At 47.6% G+C, this 18,155-nt stretch overlaps 1 protein-coding gene across 3 annotated transcripts in view; it reads right to left on the bottom strand.

The window, feature by feature from the left end:
* The window catches only part of LOC149370987 (uncharacterized), a 230,600-nt gene that overhangs the window by 164,929 nt on the left and 47,516 nt on the right, over nt 1–18,155 (bottom strand). Inside the window, exon 1 of one of the 3 annotated variants that reach the window (XM_089564191.1) lies at nt 2,125–2,922. The exons of 1 other annotated variant lie outside the window; for it this stretch is intronic. In XM_089564191.1, coding sequence (XP_089420317.1) covers nt 2,125–2,205 — 81 coding nt within the window. In that variant the 5' untranslated portion in view covers nt 2,206–2,922. Of the gene's footprint in view, nt 1–2,124; nt 2,923–18,155 lie in introns of those variants that run through there. One more of the 3 variants, XM_089564178.1, reaches the window with a different exon arrangement.

Raw genomic sequence — 18,155 nt, forward strand, 5'->3', positions numbered from 1 at the left:
GGCCATTGATCATTCGCGTTCCCAAAACATACCTATACGCTATTAGAAATGCATTAGGGAAGAACAATTAGTTTAGGACGCTTATGGTCTTCAAGTACTTACCATGAAATACTCAAGCCTTTTAGCTTTCCGTTTCTGCTGAAAGGTGACCAGTTCGGCTATGAGCTCAACCTGTGAGATCGCATTCAGTAAAAAAAATGTCATCCTACTGCTTGCTAGGCAGCTTTAATATTTATACTTCGCAGGTGGCAGAATATAACTGATTACAATCATGGGGGAACGCAGAGTAGACCAATACGCGTGTATGCAGCCCTTTTTATTTGACTCTCGAAACTTCCGAATTTATCTTTGCCCACCTACACGAGATCAGTCTCCAAAAGACGGGCCTGCCGAGAACTACTCTTCATCACTTCCTTCTGGGTTAAAAAGAACCAACTTTCTTTAAGCCAAACTGCGGTTTCAGAACCTTTGTCGGCCAGTTCCTTATCGGTGTAGTAGCAGTCTACTTGCTCAAACGGGCCGGGCCGGGCCCGGGCTGGGCTTCACTCCGGAATTCCCGGGCCGGGCCGGGCTCACTAGAGCGATAATTTAGCGGGTCCGGGCCGGGCCCGGGCTTGAAGCCGCGGGCCTGGGCCGGGCTCGGGCTTCAGGTCACGGGCCCGGGCCGGGCTCGGGCTTCAAATTCAGGCCCGTGCAGTGCTCTAATATGAACTCCGAATGCAGTGCATTCGACTCCCCCTGTGAATTCTTTCCAAACATCCCGCTTGTTTGCTGCTACCGAAAGTGCAACCATGCGGTCGCGCAAACAGACGCAATGCGGGCATTCCTGCGAACCGCCAAAACAAGGACGTCCTCGGTTTCGGCCGGAAGCTTCAGCGACCGACACGAGCAGGGAATGCACTGTCGTGAGTGAAGCCTCTGACACGCGGACACTGCGCGAAATGGGACGCGCGCTTCTGTTTTCGCCTGTTGCAGACCCCGTTGTTGTACAGAGCACCGTGTCAGCGGCATGCTTTGTTGTGGTGCGCGGGTTTCACTTTCGCAAAGCGACGCACCGCCGGCGACCCTGTCAGGAGGGCGCGAAGCGAGGAACAGGAACGGGACACGGTGTTACGGAGCCGCGAAATGTCGCTCACCCGAGGCTGCTGCGCGGAGAATGTGAGTAAACAGACACGGTATTGTTACTGGCAGCGACCAACGGTCGGGTTTTAGGTGGGAAACAAGGAGGAAAAAATAACAACGATGTTCTTTCACATATTCCCAACTGTGGCTTTTTTTTTTCTTTTATCTGCAACACTATCTGGTGACAATCACTATCTGGTGGTCACTGCACAAGGGCACCGATCACGCCTCGTGTTAAACTGCAACACACTCTCGCGCTGCACATTGTGCGTCGTCGTCTTCATCAACTTCCATCTGTGCCTGAGCCTGAACACATGAAACTTGCTCCACTAGCTGACGCCTGTGTGGCCAGATACGCGCAAATTCAGTGGCTATAAAACTGCGTATTACGTAACGAGTTCTCTTGCACTCCGCTAGTGTATGGGTTCTTGCAAACACCAATGAGTTTTTCAACATGACGATGACCTATAGCTGGTTCATCTTGCCAGATTCCAAATGGAAGCCTTGATGTCTGTTTTGTGAAAGACGTAAACATTAAGTAAGCACTACTTTCCAGCTGTATGCATACATACAATTTGTTATTGTTTCCATCTCTAGTCATGGAAATGTTACTAATAATATTACAACTATTTTCGCAACTTTATTCCCCCCTAATGTCGCTACCAAATAGGAGGTTAAAATTTTCATCCCTTTTTATCCTCTTTTCTTGCTTTGATATTTGTTAGTCTTCGGCGATAGCCTTCTACACCACAGGCAATGTTCTCCAGTAAATAAATTGTTCACTTCAGGTTTACTGGCACGAGCACGTGCGGGCGTAACAAGAAGGGAAATTAAAGCGCTCATAATTTTCCTAAGCTTTGTCGCAGTGCTAGTGAGCCCTTGTGTCCGTGAGTCACACAATCTTTTCAATAGCATCATGCACAGACGCGCGGAATATGCGCACATTCTTCAAAAACAAGCCCCCTCCTACGCTCCTACGGGATACCCCGAAAAGCATCCTACCTTTTGTTGAGCTGGACAGCACTCGACGTGTGGTCGCCTCAGTGTTGTCACGGGCTCAACTTTGGGGCCCTCAGAGGTCATGGTTGGCACAGCCGTTATCGTTTCGGTTTAGTAAGAGACATATTGAAAGCGCTGGTCTTCTTATACAGACCTTATCTCTGCCGCGCACTTGGTCCTAGCTCATGCAGAGCTAACCAGTCTGTTAGGCACCTTCGTTGTTTGCCAATAGGCCTTAACCACGTGTATTGGACGGCACAGCGACAAAACTTCCGTCTTAACACCTCAAGACAGATGGCCCGCACAACGGTCCACAGCTGCAAGGAAGATTCGCCGCGACGCGCTCGACGATGCCCTCCACGAGCGACGGCCGAAGATCGCATCATCGGGAAGCCGCGCGTCGGGTGACCCCTGCGGGCCTTCTTTTTCTGCTTATAGGCCGATCGGGGCCTTCGACAAGGCGGCAGGCCCGCTGACGACCACCACCAAGGCCGACTCCGCAACTACCGAGCGGATCAAAGCCTGCCGTCGCCTATGCTGGCGTCCTCCGCGCCGAAGGCTTTGCGCGCGCCGCCGGTTGGTGTCGACACACGAACGAGCCTGTTAGCGCGCGCCACCGTCGGTTTTTTGTCCCGCGCGGACACGTCCGGGTGATGGCGACGCGGCGAGACGCGTAGCGGACGACCGGGAAGCGAAGAAAAGGCCGCGTCCGCGCTATAAGCTAATGGCTCTGCAGCCGTCAAGCTGTATCTTCTGTTGACAGCGGCTGGTATAGCCTGGCGAGGACAAGATTGTCGGGCAGTGCGAACGCTATATACGCTTCTCCTCGACGCGACCGTCGTTAGCGTCTCATCTGAGCTGTCCAATGGCTTCTAGCGAGTGATCTAGCCTTCGCCATTTGAGTGTTTTGGTAACGGATGACAGAGCTTTATTTTGCTAGTCCATTTTCATTATCTACACTCTCAAGTTCGTCGCCCCTGTATGTTATATCTTCTTTGTTTTGGTGTTAACCACAATTTACTTGTTCCATACTTGTCTCGCTCTATCGTCCCCATTGCAACCCTTACCCCCATTAGATCCCATTCAGCGAATAAACATTCAACGGTGGTTTAGGAAGGATATTCATACCCAGCAATTCTGGGCAAAAGCATTTTTCAGCAGGAAAGAGTTCATGAGCGCAATACCTTCCTATATTGAAGGTTTCACTATAACAATAAGTATTTTTGCGTGTCTCCCGTCAGCACGCATGCATTTCTTTTGCTGCTAAACGTTCTAGCTGTCGTCAAAATGTTCCCCATTGGTTTTCTATGGAATGCAACTACTCTATGCGAGCGATGGACAAACTTTATAAGGACTTTGCTACACATCAGAAGAATGGGCCCTTACCTTCAGTATTTTAATAATAGTACCTTGCAATAATGCACCAGTCAGAACTGATGTCCAAGAATGCTGGACATGAAGAAAATAAACTTATGGCCGGTTAAGCTATGGCTTGACGTAGCTAGTTCAGGGAAAAGATGTCATGGGAAATTTGGTGTCTGCTGTTGCGTTTATCCCGCATGAGGTACCCCAAACGGCTTCTCGCACTAACCAAAGATATTAAGATTTCGGGCACAGATCTTCATTCTTGTTGATGCTAGCAGTGACACTGGCTTCAGGCAGCGCCCACTGAAGGTCTCGCACGAATACATGCTCCTGTACGAATTGTAGATTACGCAGAAGCCTGTGCCAGACGACACGATGCAGCGCTAGCTTAAACCTCAATAAGCCTCTTCTAAGCATGGTGTTATGTCCTTATTTAAGCTGGCTTAACTATCCCGAGCATGGGACTCCAGGTGTGTACCTGCATGGTTTGTTACATTACTTGGCGACGTTAATTTCACTGAATATTGTAGGTCTTTTGGGACGCATAGTCATCTTAGACCTATTTACCTGCCTAAATGTTGGACACAGTTTTAATGCGAAAGCATTAAGGAGCTCGTGTGCAAGGAAATCCGGCGTCGGCGTTGCTGACTGTGAGCAAAAAATCACGAAAAATTCCCAATAGAAGCAACCTAGGAGGCAGGTCATCCACCTGGGTCACGTAACCTAGAGGCGTCATCACAACCTGCCTACCGGATTGTGAGAGAACTGGGCACCGTGGCAAGTGCGTGGCTGTTAAATTAATGACTCGTAGCGAGGGGCTGCTCGGGAAAAGCAACTTAGGTCGCACAAGACCCACAGGTGGCAGCACCCGCCATATCGCAGGGCAGTGGCGCATCGCTTAACCGCTGCACCACTGCGATAGGAGTGGTATGAGGACTCCCAGGGATCTTTGGATGTTAAGTAGAGAATGACCGATTCCGCATATATGGGCGTTAAACCGTTAACTTTATCGCGTCATACCCTTAAGGCGGAGGTGAAGTGTCTCCAGCAATTTTTTTTTATTACAACGCATTTCGATTGAGTTCAAGACTATGGTATACGGTTACAGAATATAGGAGCAACACGCACTCTGTAGTGTATATGTGCTTTCGAACAGAATTGGCATCGGAACAACAGAAACAAACATATAACACTCTGGTTTGTTTATTCAAGAGTTTTCCATTTTACTGGTGTTTGCACGTCTTAACTTCTGAAGAAAGATGGTTATAGGTTTCAACTATATTCACTCTGAACGTGAATAACTATCAACATGCATAAAGCATACCTTGAGTATGGACTCACATGGCATCCTTTAAATCGTTTAAAGCTCTAACCTATAGGTACAGTTTCTGGGGAAAGGACTACATGCGTTGTGAGGGTGTGAGAGTCCCAAGAAAGCGCTGCAGACATTTCTCTGCTCATACGACATTACGCTTGTGACTGCACATATGCGCGTAATTGGTATACATTGAGCTTTGCAAAACGCTACGACGCCCATTCGTGGCAAAAAAAGTGCCTTAATTGTGCACCACCACTACGTACAAGCAATATGCATGGCTTCCACGGAGTCAGTTCAGTGTGTACTTGTACCAAGATTTTGCTCCCCATGAAAATGAGATTCAACGGCGGCTAATGGGAAAATCCGGTAAGAGCCATGAAAGAGTTGCAAGATCATGGCAAAGTCGTTTTTCTTATCTTAAATCTAAAGCGCGTTGTAGTGGGCGCTGCGGTAGGTCGTAACATTACTCTCCAAGCACAAGTGAGCGCCACTGTACACACCCGTTTCCGTCGAAGCTTGTTAGCAGACCACTAATTGTCTCGTTACGCAAGGAGGCTTCGCAGTCTATGCCAATATGAGGACCGCTCGGCGTGGCTCTACGAGAGCAATTATATCCTCACTTCAGAGATCCTGCTTGGCGCTCTGTATACTGTTCGCCGCTGTTTAAACATCGTTTGGTTAGTGATGCTATTTGAGATAAAACCGCGATCGTAACGGAAACCAGTAGCGTGTCTTATATGATCACACTATATAGCCTGTCAATGTAGGAATCTCTCGCCAGTAGAAGCCGCGCTGACACGAAAGTGTTACCGTGCCCCAGGCTAAAACAAAATGTATAGTTAAGAGATCCAGCAGGAAAAGAATGGGAGGAACCACGTACTTATAAGTCGTAGTCCCTTCTTTTAAATACGGAACACAACAAGCAAAATGGAAACTACGTCGGGTACAGGCAATTCTAAAGGTTAGTGCTACGTCGGGCGCCGAGATCAAGAGTTGATACTGCCAGTGTGACAATTTCATCTCCAAGGCCATCGAAGCCGAACAAGGCCTGTATCTAGGGGGCATCAGATGCGGTTCAAATTCAAGGGCGTCTTTGCTAATTCATCTGTAAAGATAACGACTCTGGACCAAAGGCCGTGTCTCGGCGTCGCAAAAATGCGTCATACTGAATTCCGGAGGTTGCTTATCGCTCATCAAGGTTTTCGCTGAAGAGAATGGTGGCTGACGACGATCACTTAAAAAGTTCAGAAGAAGCTCTGTCCAACATGTCTGCAACAGCCACGCAACATCTAAAGCTACGTAAGCGCTCGAAGAGCTACCTCCCAGAAACCCTTTTCTTTTTTTTTTGTGGTGTTTTAGCCTACACCGATAAATCCTTTGCCACTCAAACAATCCGCTTTATTTATTTTATTATTTATTTATTTATTTATTTATTTATTTATTTATTTATTTATTTATTTATTTATTTATTGTTTCCTCAAGGGTCCACAGGGGACATTACATGAGGGGTGGGCAAACAAAAGAGTTAATATAAACACAGGTGGCTTTAAAAGCCTGAACACTATATCTTTAACCGTGTTTACTTATCCTGCGCGGAAATTAACTACCTACATTTGTACTCATTTGTTCGACCGTTTGCGAGCTGTAAGACACTTTCTACGAAAGTTCTGTGGCTTGTACGACGGCTAGCGTGCTAATTACATCGAATCGGAATCCGACCTGACAACTCATGTGCACGCGCTCTATGCCCTGAGAGTTCCACGTAAACTAGCTCCCAATAAATAGTTTACGTAGGGTTGTCCAGGGACTCAGTAACGTTGCAAAAGTAAGGATCACGCGCTGAGCCCGCGTGACGAGCAATGCCAGAAATGTTTTCCAGTCCGCGGCTCTACACACACTGAACATTGCGAAGAAAGATACGCCGCCTGACGGCTACGGCGCAAAACTCCTTGGACTGCCGATTCCCACTCTCGTCGCGTTTATAGGGAGTTAAGAGTGTGCGATGAATGATAATAACCTTAAATCGGAGCTCTTGTCTCACGTAAGGTCTGAGCTATGTCACAGAACAAATGTTTTATAGTGAGGTGTTCAAGCATCGTTAATTCTCTCAGGAAACGCATTTCTACAAGTTTCTCAGACGCCCCTATGAACGGGTGCAGTGCAGTGAATGGCGTTGCCTGAAGAGTTGCAGCAGCCGGTGGTAACGAAACAATATGCTCCGAAGCTGTTCTGAAAAGGTGCTCAAGAAGTTTTCCTTCAAGGTTTCTTACCCTCACTAAAGGCTTGGCCCGGCTTCTCCGGCCACTCTTGCGAGAATCACTTTATGAGGAGTTCACACAGTGCACATGTTATTGAATAATCCTGTATGGGTTCAAAAAAGGTTTGAACCGGTTCATAAAGGAGCCGTTCAGAAGCTAACCGGTTTGTGCACGTTTATATATAGCACAACTGAGGGTAAACTCCAGCAGCTACCAATAAGAATAGTTCACTTAAAGCAAGATTTCAACCGAACGTCAGGTAATTTCGATGCACTATCCTGAATGACGGCGAAAAAAAAAAGAAACGTGTTTTGCATGCAGGTTTAAAAGGTCTACAATAGCAACCCAATGCAGTGAAGCGGTTTTTTTTTTTTTTTCAAATATTAGACCCAAGTCCTGGGGACATCGCGCAAAAGCAAGGAGAGAAGAGTGTCTTTTGGCGCTAGCCCTAGCGTTGAGCGATAGAAGCTAAGCGACCAAGACGGTGCGTCTCAAAACAGTACGGCTGCTTGTCGAACTTTAGTTTAGTTTTAGTTTTAGTTTTAGTTTTAGTTTTAGTTGTAGTTCTAGTTTTAGTTTTAGTTTTAGTTTTAGTTTTAGTTTTAGTTTAGGGCAGGGGTTCTCAAACTTTTTTGCTTGGAGGAACCCCGAAAGCCTTCAATAAGTTCCACGGAACCCCCCACCCCGCTTTCATTTACCAGCAATGTTGTCGAGTGCATTTTTGCAAAGAGAGAGTTGCAAAGGTTAAGTGTTTATTGCACCGATTAATACAAATACTAATGTGATGGGTGGTACTGCTTCCCTTTTGAGAGCAAGTCAAAGCGTGGCTCAGCAGCACTCAGAGCCAGTCTCATATCAGCTGCCGGGTCAGGGCCACTGAGCGTTCTCGCGGAACACAAGAAGACAGCCCGCGGAACCCCTGTGTTCCGCGGAACCCAGTTTGAGAACCCCTGGTTTAGGGTTTAACGTCCCAAATCGACTCAGGCTCAGAGGGACGCCGTAGCGAAGGGCTCCGGAAATTTCGACCACCTGGGGTTCTTTAACGTGCACTGACATCGCACAGTACACGGGCCTCTATTATTTCGCCTCCATCGAAATTCGACCGCCGCGGCCGGGATCGAACCCGAGTCATTCGGGTCAGAAGTTGAGCACTATAACCACTGAGCCACCGCGGCGGCTTCCTTGTCGAACTTCACTTGCCTTTTTAATGCTGTGCCTGATAATGCTGCAGACATGTTTAAAGTGAGCTGCACAGAGTGTTGTGGCCACTGAACTCAACTGAGTATCTGATGCGAGAGGGAACAGCGCGCGCGGAAGCCACACATGAGATCAGCACTGCTTCAAACCTCAGTCATGCTCATACCCAACAATTGTGGGCAAAAGCATTTTTAAACGAAAAAGAGTTTCTGAAGGCCATTTTTTTCATACATTGTAAGATTTCACTATGTTACAGTCAATATATCCGCAGATCTCCCGTCCACAGGCTTGCATGTTTTGCTGCTAACGATTTTGCTGTCGTCAAAAGCGTTCCCCATTGGTTCCCTATGGCAGTCTTAAAGGTGCACTAAGCAGGAATCTGAAGTCGTCTTTTTACCGCGGGAACTCGATCTACACGTTCCGAACATTCTTAGAAACTTCGAATCATGTTCCTGTGTGGCCGATTTCCATAATTTAAATCGGACTAAACATTCCGGCTCCCGCCTTATTTTGAACTCGCCGCAGACGGTAGGAGGAGCCGAGCAACCTTTCACCCAGTCCCGTGGCGGCTTGCCGCTCTGCCATCGGCGGAGTGATACCTAGTGACCGGCGAAAGCAAAGAGTCGACGCGTATTTTTATTTACATGGGCCTAATTTGCAGCTATGTAGTCTCTGACTAGACCTATTTATTCATGGAAAACTAAAAGAAACAAAATAACAGCGAAAGCAAAGTCGCCACGCGACTGCCTGAAAGGCACTCCACGCGTTAGTTGACTCCTCCTACCGCCTGTGGTGAGTTCAAAAAAAAAGGGCGGGAGCCGGGACATTTGATCCGATTTAAATTATGGAAATCGGCCGCACAGGACATTAATTCGAAGTTTCTAAGGATGCTCGGAACGTGTACATCGAGTTCCCGCGGTAAAAAGACGAGTTCAGATTCCTTTTTAGTGCACCTTTAACTGCTCCATGCGAGCTATGGGAAAACTAAAAGAAAGATTTTGCTGCACATCGCAAGAATGGACTATTACCTTCAATATTTTCATAATAGTATCTTACAATTTTTCAATATTCAAATTTTTTGTCCAAAAATGTTTGACATGGGCAACAAACGGTGCTCCTCTTTAGTTCAACAGCCGCCGCGGTGGCTCAGTGGTTATGGTGCTCGGCTGCTGACCCGAAAGACGCGGGTTCGATGCCGGCCGCGGCGGCTGAATTTCTTTGGAGGAGAAATTCTAGAGACGCGTGTACTGTGCGATGTCAGTGCACGTTAAAGAACCCTAGGTGGTCGAAATTTCCGGAGCCCTCCACTACGGCGTCTCTCATAGCCTTAGTCGCTTTGGGACGTTAAACCCCATAAACCAAACCAAACCAGTTCAACAGCATTACACTACTTTGCATGATTCAGTAGTCAGTAGACATTGTCAGCTTGCATTCAGTGCTCTCTCCTTGTTTGCAAGCCTGCCGTCGAAGCGCTTTTCGCGCGCGCGCTTTTGTCTCTGCCCGCTTGCTTGATCAGGCACGTTGGAAAACGAATTGGACTTGCGCCTTTTTCTTCAAACACAGCGTGTGGGGGCAGGTACAAATTTCGAACAATGTTACAGCCCACGGGGGACAGAGAAGGTCACGTGGCACATACGTCATCAAGGGACGTCATCTCAGGGATGTCGCCTTCTTATCCCGCGACATGACCAAATTGGTTGAGCCACGCCACCGCGGGTAATCACGGTTCCGAAATTCTAAAAACTGATAAGGCTATCACCAACGGCAGGCTTGTCATATCTAGCTTTAACCAGGCGTCTAACCGTAATAGCTAAAAAGTTATGCGTCAGAAATTAGTTACTCGTCCAATGGTTTAACAGTATCCACTTGTCTGGTGTCCTCCAACATTGGTACTATTGTTCTACAGAACCCGTCTTCATACCCAAAAAAAAAAAAACCTATTTTTTTTTAAATTAGTGCCGGGTTTTCGTGAAACACCTGGTATATGTTAGCGTAATAAACTTTAAACCAAGCAAGTGCTTCAGTTTTAACGTTATTCACGAAAAGTAAAAAAGAATGAAAAACATGATTATGTGGTACCGATAAAATGTGTAAAAAGAAAATAGAAACATTTCACATGGCTTGTTGAGCCCTCCAGCTTATATACATCTTTTATCCTCAATATTTTTTTTATATGCAATTTGCGGTGTCGCAATGCTTTTCTCGAAGTTGATGCGTTTTCTTCACCCTACCCACAACACTCAGCACTGAATTCTACCGATGCGAATGTAACCACGTTAAGCCAACTTAAGAATTTCGGAGGAGTGGTTTGTGAAGTGTCTATATGCCTATAAAACGCCGAAAATGATGCGCGGACAGAGCATTTTGCGGATGGTTTCAAGTGCTGCCGGAACATTAATTGAGCTGTCTCAAGGGGTGGCGGGGTCCTATGAGGCATTGATAAAAAATGTGGATATTTTACGAGTGTTGCGGCTTCGCGAATTTAAAATATTCTTGCTCCGGAATCCTTTCACAATCGTAGTTGACTGTTTTGCCTGTTGATCGCATACAGTGAGTTACAATGGTGCTATTAGCGTAGTCAATATCGCGTATATTCCGTTTTTTAATATTTAAATGTCCTCCCAAAAACAAATTCATGGCTCTGGTGGTGTCCCCACACAGTGATGGGTTTTAGCAGCGGATATGACATCACCTGGCGCGAGCTTGATGATTGAACAAACAGTAAATATACTGCAAATTGTGAGAAATAAATAGACACACATTTTGTCACCTGTCGGTGTTTTATATTAGATCAACAAAAACAACTTGTTCGTCTTAGATAAAAGCCCTGCAAAGCAAGCAAAATAAAAATACACCACCAGGGGCTCTGCATGGAAACGACGCTTCCAATCTCAGCAAGAACGAGTTAGAGAGAGCAGGCAAACATGGAGTGCAAACTTCCGCGACGTGCTCTGGCAGGCTGTTTTGATTGGTTGCGCCGGGTGCCGTCATTGGGAGAGCGAAATAGGAGTGGGAAACCCCGCCAAAATCGAGTTGAGGGCAGCGTTTTGTTTGCTTGTATTTTGAAATTTCTTCATTGAATAACTCCCGTTCCTGTGCATCGATTCCTGTAATTCTTTTTAAGTCAGCATCTGTGTGACATAAAGAATCCACCTGAAGTATAGCCGGTATCCCCCCAAGCAGTGTTTCGCAGCCCCTTTAAGGGCTGTCCTTAACTCAGGCCACTAAAAATTTCGACATTTTCCACAACCCACAAAAATAATGCAGTACTGCCCGTAGCTGGAATCTTCGCAAACGTCAAAAGCAGCCCCAACGCTTGCTGTATCCACGTCACGTTATCACGAAGGCCGACATGAAATTATCCTTTACTCTGAGACAGGTCAACGACCGCTACTCAGCTGATAAACCTCAACATTCCACCTCTTCTGGACAAACATAGAACATTCCTCGTCAGCACAGAAGTTGTTTTCAACCTTCACCTCATGTTTTGAAGGCCATTACAAAACCAGCGCATAAGTGAAGCAATGCCCATGCTTGACGACACCTTAAATAACTAAGGAACCAAATATGATAAGGCGACATTCAAGAGAGGTGAACTCTAGCACGATATCTTTACATATATGTACAGAGCACCGATTTTGACATCTGCGCCTTAAAGCGGGCATGACAGCCTATTTTTGCGCATACCCTGCTTATTGCATTTAATTCCCAGCACGTTAAATTACAATTCCCCCAAGTTTCAGTTGATTCGGTGTGGTAGATATACTTTCAAAACGAATTGTTTTTGTTTATTTTGGGAACTGCTTGCTCATTTGGCAACCTCTGATCGCTGACGTCACAAGGGCATACCCACCCCACGTCGTCTACTGCGCTTAAATAGCTGAGATACAAAAACAAGACTAATTAAATCGTCTAATCACAGATGATTATGTCAAATTTGCTCTTCTTTTCATTTTAAAATTCATCAATAAGACTCTCTATGTTCAAATGGGAATTCGCGTGAAGTGGGATATCTTTGAAACAAGTGTCAGAGATATCATATAGTAAAGAGCAGGCAACACTATCCACGCCTGCGACACCCATTCGGTGCGAAAGTCAGTCCACCGTCGTGCCGTTGATATTACTTTATTATACACTGCACATAAAATAAACCTGTCTAACCCGCCAGTGTCGAGTCCTTGAGTCATTAGTCAGAACTGAAATCGCGCGTCTACAGGGGGTGAGATTACCTCGGCCATTTCAAATATAGTTTGGGCGAGAAGACTAGAGTCATCAAGGATAAGTGATAAGCGGTTCTTGCCTTGCGCGCAGTGCTGCTTGCGACTTGCTGTCTGGAAGCGTGGCATTGAGGCGCGAAAGCGAAGGTAGGCATTAAAAAAAAAAAGACAGGTTGCCCGGTGATCGCTCATTGTGTTGTGTCCCCGCGTAAGGACAGCTAGAGAGAACCGACTGTATCTACAGTGAATTCTAAGCATACATTTTCAAAATGCAAAACAAGTTTATTTAATCATGCATCCAGAATTTTCACAGTGATAGCTAGACCGATAGGTCCAGTGGTTACAGTCACCGGCCGAATACAAAGTTAAGCAGAGGTCACTTCTCTTCATAAAACGGTAATAATGAACAGGTATATGAAACAAAATTTTCATCTTCAAAAAGCCGAATCAGTAAAAGAGCACCGCAGTTAATTTTCTTGACTGGTCGATGTTGGTGATCGATGATTGGTGGTGTTGATCTTGAAGTTTCCAACGGTTCAGTGATCCGGCGACACGTTGCAGAACAGATGGGACAACTTCTTTTATCATTACTTAAACTTTATAGCATGAGTTAGACAAATAAGCTACAGGCCAGAACGCTCACATCCCTATCTGTCGCCAACGTTAGTTCGCCCGTTAAGTTTCCGCCGAAGCGAAGTCTCTTTCGGAGTTCCACGAGTCCCTCACAGTCTCCTCTCCAGAAGCCGATCTCACCTTTCGCGCCAAAAAGCCGCCCTTACATACGCATCCCCGTCATATGGGGATCTTTTTGGTAACAAATCGGGAATAAGCTTGTTAGTGCCAATGAAAAGGCTATCGTTTAAAAGAGCCAATGGCACTCCGGTGCCCACGAGGTTGTTTACTCGTGAGCACCACGAGGATTACACGACATCATTGGCACATTTCCTCTCGGGGTTACCGCACACAATAGAAATACAGAAAAACACACTGACTACAGAAACATCAAGAAGCAGCCAGTGCAGCGCACACTGCCCTAGTCGCGCACCCACCCTTCATTGCCTCTCTCTGGGACATCAGGCCCGTCATGCGGTGTGCCGCCGATAACTTAAGCGCGACACCTGTCCCAACCTGAGGGATCCGCGTGTCGGCTCCGCATTCCAGCAAGAACGCGACCTCTCCATGAACATAGCTGGGCCTTACGTGGCACTTCGAAATCTTACGGCAAATTTCATATAGCAGGGTAACTTATCCTGCTGGTTTGAACCGACAAGTTCTACACCACCTACGCGAACAGCGCTTTAAAACGAATAGGCAAATTGAAACGGTCACAGGATACTCGCCTTTTATTACGACGTTGCAAGGAAAACAAGTTGAGTAAAATTGTGAAGCTGTTATAACTAACATAAGCGGTGCTATTATCGCTAGTGTTATAAAGCGAGAAACTGGAGAATCTCTATAACTGGCTTAGATTACGACCCAACCACGAAGCCATAGCAACAGTCGCCAAGTTTCGCCCAAATTTTGCCTCCACCTGAAAGCACTTCGAACGCTCTGACCCTCGAGACATATCTCGCCTCGTACAAGTGCTGCTATTTCTTTAGCTGTTCGCAGTTTCTAGACAAAATAGGGTTTAGTGGCCATCACATCTCAGTTACCCCCTATCGCTCCTAACCGCAGTGTGCGGCAGTGGGAGCTTCCTCCAGTTTAATTTTCCTCTGAGTATTGCAAACTTCTCCGTTGTTGTTGCTTGCGCTACAATATTTCCGTTTTAAGCATGAAATGCTTTTAGCTCCCGTTGTCAGCAGTGTGGTGACGTCACGCCGAGACCGAGAGCCATCATCCGGGCACTGAAATCCACTCATCCGGGCACTGAATTCCAGTCATCCGGGCTCTGAAACGAGAACATCCGGACACCGTACGAGACTTAACGAGATTTAACGAGACTCTCTAAGCCCTCCTACGCGACCGGCATGCAAGCGCCGGTTGGTCTCCAAACGAGACAAAAAATAACTGCTGCCAGTGCCTCTCAATGTTTATCAAGATATCAGTGGAGCTGTGGGTTTGATAATGCACGGAATTATAATTTCCGATTTCTAATAACGCGTGCAAAAAGCACATAAATGCCACGTTACACTTCGTTGTGATACGTGATCTCTTAGGGGCTTCGCGCATCGAAGCAAAGCCGCGCAGGCGCACAGGGGCCCGGGGGAGAAGCGCTGCGTTCAAAGGGCAAGGCATCGCGCCGAACGGGTGGTGGCGTTCCTCCCTTCCTGTACGGTGCGGTTCGGGTGTCCACCGAGATGACATTAGGCCCCCCCGTAAACATTTCATGCTTACTCTACTCTCGTTTACGGGAGAGGCAGGGATTTTTTCTTTGTCTCTACTGTGCGATATCTTTTTGTCGCCGTAAAAAGAAATCGAACTTGTCAGGTTAGAATCAGCCATATATACACCAGTGACCTAGTACTTTCCTTGCATTCGCTTATATTGTGTACTGTGCCTCTCTCTTTCATTTTGCTTCCTCAGTTCTTTCGCTTTTGTTACAACGCTAGTAGAATATAAGAGCGGAGAAGATGTAAGAAACGCGGAAAACTGTCATCGGACTACGAAACTCGGAGAACAATACAAATGACCTTCAGAAACCCGTAACTAACCAGCCACAAGCCTGACCTAACGAGAGGCCCAGGGGAGCGTCACCGTCGGAGCTTTCATGCGCATCACCCGCGAGAAGCCACCGCTTTCGGCAGAAAGAACAGAATAAATCGCGTGATGGCAGCAGTAGCAGGCACAGATAAGCTCTGCCGTTAGGTGTGCGGCCACACCAGACAATCATTATTCAAATGCGTAGCCTGCTCCAAAGCGGTGAAGAGCCAAGCCCCTCCCTCGTGTTTGTTTTTGCGCCGCTCAGATCACGGGTGCCCGCACACAGGCACAGCGACGGCTTTTTTCCCCGTTTCGTGTCTTTTCACTGCATAAGCGAGTGGCCATTCTCAGCGGAGCGCGACCGGCGAAAGCTCACTCGGATGAAACCGCGGTCAAGCGTCGCTCTCCGCGTCTTCTGCCGATTCACAATTGACTTACTCTTCTCGTGTTGCTTCATGGTCATTAACTATTGAGCTAACTATACCGCATTACGGATAAAGTGTTAATGACGTTATTCCCACTTGTTGCGTCATTCCAGAATGCGTACACGTACCCGGTAAAATACCGTGTGAGTTTCTCCGTTTAAAAACGCTGAGGATACCACGTCGATTCTGAATGTAAAAACGTCCGCGGGGCAGGATATTTTTTGATCGCATTTACTCGAGATATGCCCAGCACATGCGAAAGTTTTCCTTGTCACAATGGTGGTCGGTCTATGGTTGTTTTTAGGAAAGGGAAAGCGTGGTAACTGTCTCACTCTCGATAGACGCCAGCAGTTAACGCGCAAAGGATAACATCGTCGGTGTCCACGGCGACGGCGTCTCAGTCACGCAGCAAGCGTCTTAATTTTAGTAGCTGCCTGCACATGTGCAGGTGAGGGCGCTGGTACCGGCGCAGGTGCAGGCACAGGTGCACGCACATTATCATCATCAACATCAGCCTGACTACGCCCACTGAAGGGCAAATGCCTCTCTCATGTCTCTCCAATTAGCTTTATCTCTTGCCAGCTGCGCCCACCGTCACCCAAAGCACAAGGGGGTTTGCTTGTAAGTGCGCAGTAACGGATTGTGGCGTCCTTGGAAGTCCTAACTTTCGATCTTAACTTCAGGCGATTTGGAGCGCTAGTCATGCATAACGAGCCACCCGGCGTGACAAAGAACCAAACCCCCTTCGTTCTAAACTTTTGACAAAGGGTGTATTTGTGCATATGTAGTCCTTGCATGTGTACATGCAGACACTAAAAAGATGACCAATCAGGAAAAAGAGTTCACCTGCAGCAAACTGGACAGAGAGTTAGCGCGAAATATTTCTCTCAGAGAATAAAGCGCCGAGAAAGAATTGGACCTCAATGTTTGTCAACATGATCTGGCCAACAGCCAGGTTAGCGCATACATTTCCTAGAACCGGACGGGGCATGCGGGCTGACATCACGCGCCCTAAGAAAAAAAAAATACACTTTCGCTTTTCGTTGGGACTGCCTGATCCAATCTCGGCGCGGTTAGCCCCCGAAGGGGGGAGAAAGCGTTGGCTACTTAAACGACTAGCCCTGGGGGAGCTTCTCCTACTCGCCTCAAACGCTGCCGCATCAGGCGTCGGTCGCAACCGAAAGCCAGCCGCTCCACGGTGGTGCATGAACGGCCCGCATAGGATCACACGCATGGCGCCACGTTGGAGGGGAGGAGGGAAGTCTCCGATTGCCTCTAATTGCGCCCGAATTAATCACCGCTGCCCGCTTGCGTTCAACGCTAATGGCCAGCCCCCGTGGAGCTCGCCGGAACAACAAAACGGAGAAGAGAGACGGAAAGGGAAAGTGAAGAATAAAAAAACGCCAATCGCAGCTCCCTCATGCGAGTACGCAAGCAACCACTCCTCCGGCCGGTACCGTACGGGTTTGGGGCCGTGCCGGTCACGACTGGGGTCGTCACTAGGCGCCACGTAAGTGGCGCTGGCTGCCAAGAAGGACCTCCGTGTCCGTCCCGTCGACACCAGATTGGGTTCGTGTGCGCGCACGCGTTTAGAAGAGGCGAAGACAAAACTGATGATTGGTGTCGGTTGCCCCCGCATCACCTCCGAGAAAATATGAGCATCGGGGCAAGCATACGTAGGACACATGTACGCAGCAGGAGTCTCGATGAACCGAAACTGCGGTGATGCGGAGGCTCCGTTTGAAGCATGAAAGAAAGAAAAAACAAAATAGGATTCGCAGCGATGTACTCGGTCAACAACAAGTAACTAATGGATAAATGATGAGACTGAACGGCTCGCGAGCTAGTGGCAGCCGTCGCAACAAACCTGACGTTCTTGGACGTTGGCAACTTCGCCCGGCCCGCGTACTTGCCACAAAACTAGTCGCCAGCCCCGTGTCCTCTTCCTCGTAGGATATCAGACGCCGGCGTGCTTTATGCTGGCGCATGTTCCGTGTCGCCTCGCGAATACTTTCCTCCTCTTATTAGAAGGCAACGAATTCAGACAGAACAAATGGCGAAAACGCGTAGGGAATGAAAGTGCATATCCTGCCTGTCTCTGTTGCCACCAGTTGGCGTCAGAAAAAATATGTCCAAGGCTTTTCGCGCTCCAGGGTGATGAGATTGGCTGGAGTTTTTGATACTATGTTCTGCCGCCTGCCATGCTCGCCGGCGTGGCAGGCCTGAGCCACTCACAAACTATTCTTATACGCGAAAAATGCTTTTATAGGTACCTGGTTTGCTGGCGATATGATGTTACTAGAAACTCAATTTTACGCCAAAAATAAACTGCAAGACAGATACAGGCCTCTTGTGAGCGTCGCAAAGTCATGGGCCTCTGGTGCTGCTATGCCAATTCGTGCATCTTTAAGCAGCATGAAAGACACAATTGGTAGTCGAGCACCCGTCCTGTCGTCTTCCTTCTACGCACCTTTTTAGTGCGAAGGCACTGCTTAACGCGGTCCCCTAGCCAAGAATCTTGCGTGAAGCTCGGAGTAACTCGGATAAGCTCGGGTTACTTCGGATGAGCGTCGCGCCGGCTGTGGCCAATGGGCGTGCTGCGCCGAGTGGA

This window comes from Amblyomma mixtum, chromosome 1, assembly GCF_055824585.1.
Source record: "Amblyomma mixtum isolate Tamu chromosome 1, ASM5582458v1, whole genome shotgun sequence".
NCBI lineage: Eukaryota > Metazoa > Arthropoda > Arachnida > Ixodida > Ixodidae > Amblyomma > Amblyomma mixtum.